At 40.1% G+C, this 2,445-nt stretch overlaps 2 protein-coding genes across 2 annotated transcripts; one reads left to right on the forward strand and one right to left on the reverse strand.

Moving 5' to 3' along the window:
- Nucleotides 1-64: 64 nt before the first annotated feature.
- Nucleotides 65-1,057, forward strand: PRCAT00001439001 (uncharacterized protein; the record flags this gene model as incomplete). The annotated part of the gene is made up of 1 exon (XM_062956541.1): nucleotides 65-1,057. One exon carries the CDS (start codon nucleotides 65-67, stop codon nucleotides 1,055-1,057), a length of 993 nt encoding a protein of 330 aa, XP_062813034.1.
- A 25-nt stretch (nucleotides 1,058-1,082) lies between these two features.
- On the reverse strand, nucleotides 1,083-1,328 carry PRCAT00001440001 (uncharacterized protein; the record flags this gene model as incomplete). The annotated part of the gene is made up of 1 exon (XM_062956542.1): nucleotides 1,083-1,328. One exon carries the CDS (start codon nucleotides 1,326-1,328, stop codon nucleotides 1,083-1,085), a length of 246 nt encoding a protein of 81 aa, XP_062813035.1.
- Between the last annotated feature and the right edge of the window lie 1,117 nt (nucleotides 1,329-2,445).

Consider the following 2,445-nt stretch of genomic DNA (forward strand, 5'->3'; position numbering starts at 1 on the left):
TTGACAAAGAGTCCACGCTATTCAGATCCCCCAAAACAACAAAAGGGACGCAAGAGACTAAAAAATGTCACACAATATGTCAAACAACCAGGAAGGACATCAAAGTATGTCGATTGAAGACCGTCTCTATGAATTATTCGAGACGGAGATTCTTCAAAGTGTTAATGAGTCTAAGGAAACCTATGAGTCCGAGCTAGTCAATCACTACACTCAGAAACTCAAACTTAGCACTCTTAACTGGTGGTACCAAAAAGATTTGGTGCCAAAGAGATATCAATTTAGAAACCAAATTGAATCAAACGATCAAGTCTTAACTAAAAGACTCGAGCTCGAACGATTATCTCACATTATCAACCAATTGAATACAAATATCAAAAGCGTTGATCAAATCACTGAAGACCTGCAAGCCGACGCAAAAAGAAAACTCATGATAGTCATGGAGTCTTGCATCGAGACTATGCAGTACGATCCAAGCCAACGAAACTTCGAAATCTTGGAAAACGTAAAGGTCCTCTTCAAGCAAAAACTCGATGAACTATTATCGGATCTTACAAAAGAAACCTCTTTTATACAAATAAAGCAGGCTCGCCTTTGCAAGAATAAAACCGAAAAAGCTATCAAGAAACTTGAAAAGTTTGAGGAAGCACAATTCCACGATGCTATTATGACTACTGAGCAAAGTAGTGATCATCGTACTCCCACGTCTTTATGTTGCCATCACTGTACCCTGGATAAACAGGAATACATTAGAAACAACAGACCTAGTACGAGGAATGTCAAGAAATCCAATGGGAATAAGAAACCTAATGGGAATAACAAGGCAAACCGTACCAGGAAGGATAGCCCAGGATCAAAACCTTCCCGGCCTAATCAACAAAGACCATACCAAAGGGAGACTTCAACAAGGACTAACCAAAAAAACTGGCTGAACTCTCTTACGAATCTGCAACGGAATCAATCCAAAGCGAACGTAAGAGAGTCCAACAGAGGAAAAAACCAGAAAAGAAAGGGCCAAAGAAAGCCGATGAAAAAATTTTCCTCAAGACAAGAAGACTGAAAACAAAATGTGACAAGGGAACGACCTACTCTACTTCTTCGTCCCGTTCTGTACCTAAACCTGACTCCATACACGACTCGGGCCTTTTAGATGCAGTACCCGTACATATGATAGGAATAGAGGACCGTTCCAAACTAGCATCCATAGAGCCAACGTTGCAACTCGGTGCTAAATTTATCCCTCTTACCCTTACAATAAATGAAAAAAACAAAAGAAATAAGAAAAACATTAAAAATAAAGAAAAAAATAGAAGCCTTAATAGTCCAATCATTACAGAAATCAATGACCATGAAAGGACTATGATTAAACACACTAAAGAAGACCTCTGGCGCGACATCAAGTTGAACCAAGTCTTTCAGAAGGCATATACCCTGGAGTCATCTTTCGACCCCAGGTTCCATATTAAAAAGGACAGATCAATCAGATGGTCCCCACCGGACCCAGGCCCATTAGCGCCACTTAAGAGTGAGTTAGAAAACGAATTCGAAAACTACTCACGGAAAAAAGTCGAGATAATACCAAATACAAAGCAAATCACTTTAAAAAATCTCACAAATGTCCAAAAAGAGCATGAATTGATCATTAAACCAGCAGACAAGAATCTAGGTCTCACTGTAATGAGCTTGTCCTGGTATAATCAACAGCTCGATAAACACCTCTCCAACAAAGAGGAATACACACTACTGGGACGCTACGTTGTAAGAACATCACTCGCAAGATTACCATATCACAAATACCAAAGGTTACTCAGAGACTATGTTATAACATCCCCTTACTTTACTAGCCAGCAAAAGACTTTCCTCCAGCACGTGACGGAGCAAGACTTTGCTAATCTCCCCAGCTTCTACCTTATACCAAAGGTACATAAGAAAGACCCAACCACTCGACCAATCATACCAAGTCATAAGTATGGTACGAGCAAGCTCTCACAAGTTCTCTCAGCTCACCTCAACGAATATGTTAAGGAATTCAGCTGGATCATTAAGGATACTAGAGACTTGATAGCCAAACTCAAAAAGGTCGAGCTCCTGTATATACGAGAACGCTTTCCTCATAACAGAAATACCAGCACGAATGCACTAGACAGCCTAGTAGACATTAGCGACTGGAATGGTAAAGAGCCATACGGAAAGATTGCCTCGTATATGATCATAACGGGAGACGTTACAAGTCTCTATACAAACATCCCAACAAATGAAGGATGTGAAACTATTCGTAACTTACTAAGAGACAAGGGTCAAGCTAATAAAGCAGAAACGTTCTTCCATCTCACTAAATTCGTGATGGATAGTAACTTCTTCAGCGTTCGCAACGACCGAATCTATAGGCAAAGAAAAGGCACTGCAATGGGCACAAGTATGGCACCTGAATATGCTAATATCTATCTA

Source organism: Priceomyces carsonii (genome assembly GCF_900007245.1).
Source record: "Priceomyces carsonii strain CBS4050 genome assembly, scaffold: Debaryomyces_carsonii_scaffold_10, whole genome shotgun sequence".
In the NCBI taxonomy this organism is placed as follows: Eukaryota; Fungi; Ascomycota; class Pichiomycetes; order Serinales; family Debaryomycetaceae; genus Priceomyces; species Priceomyces carsonii.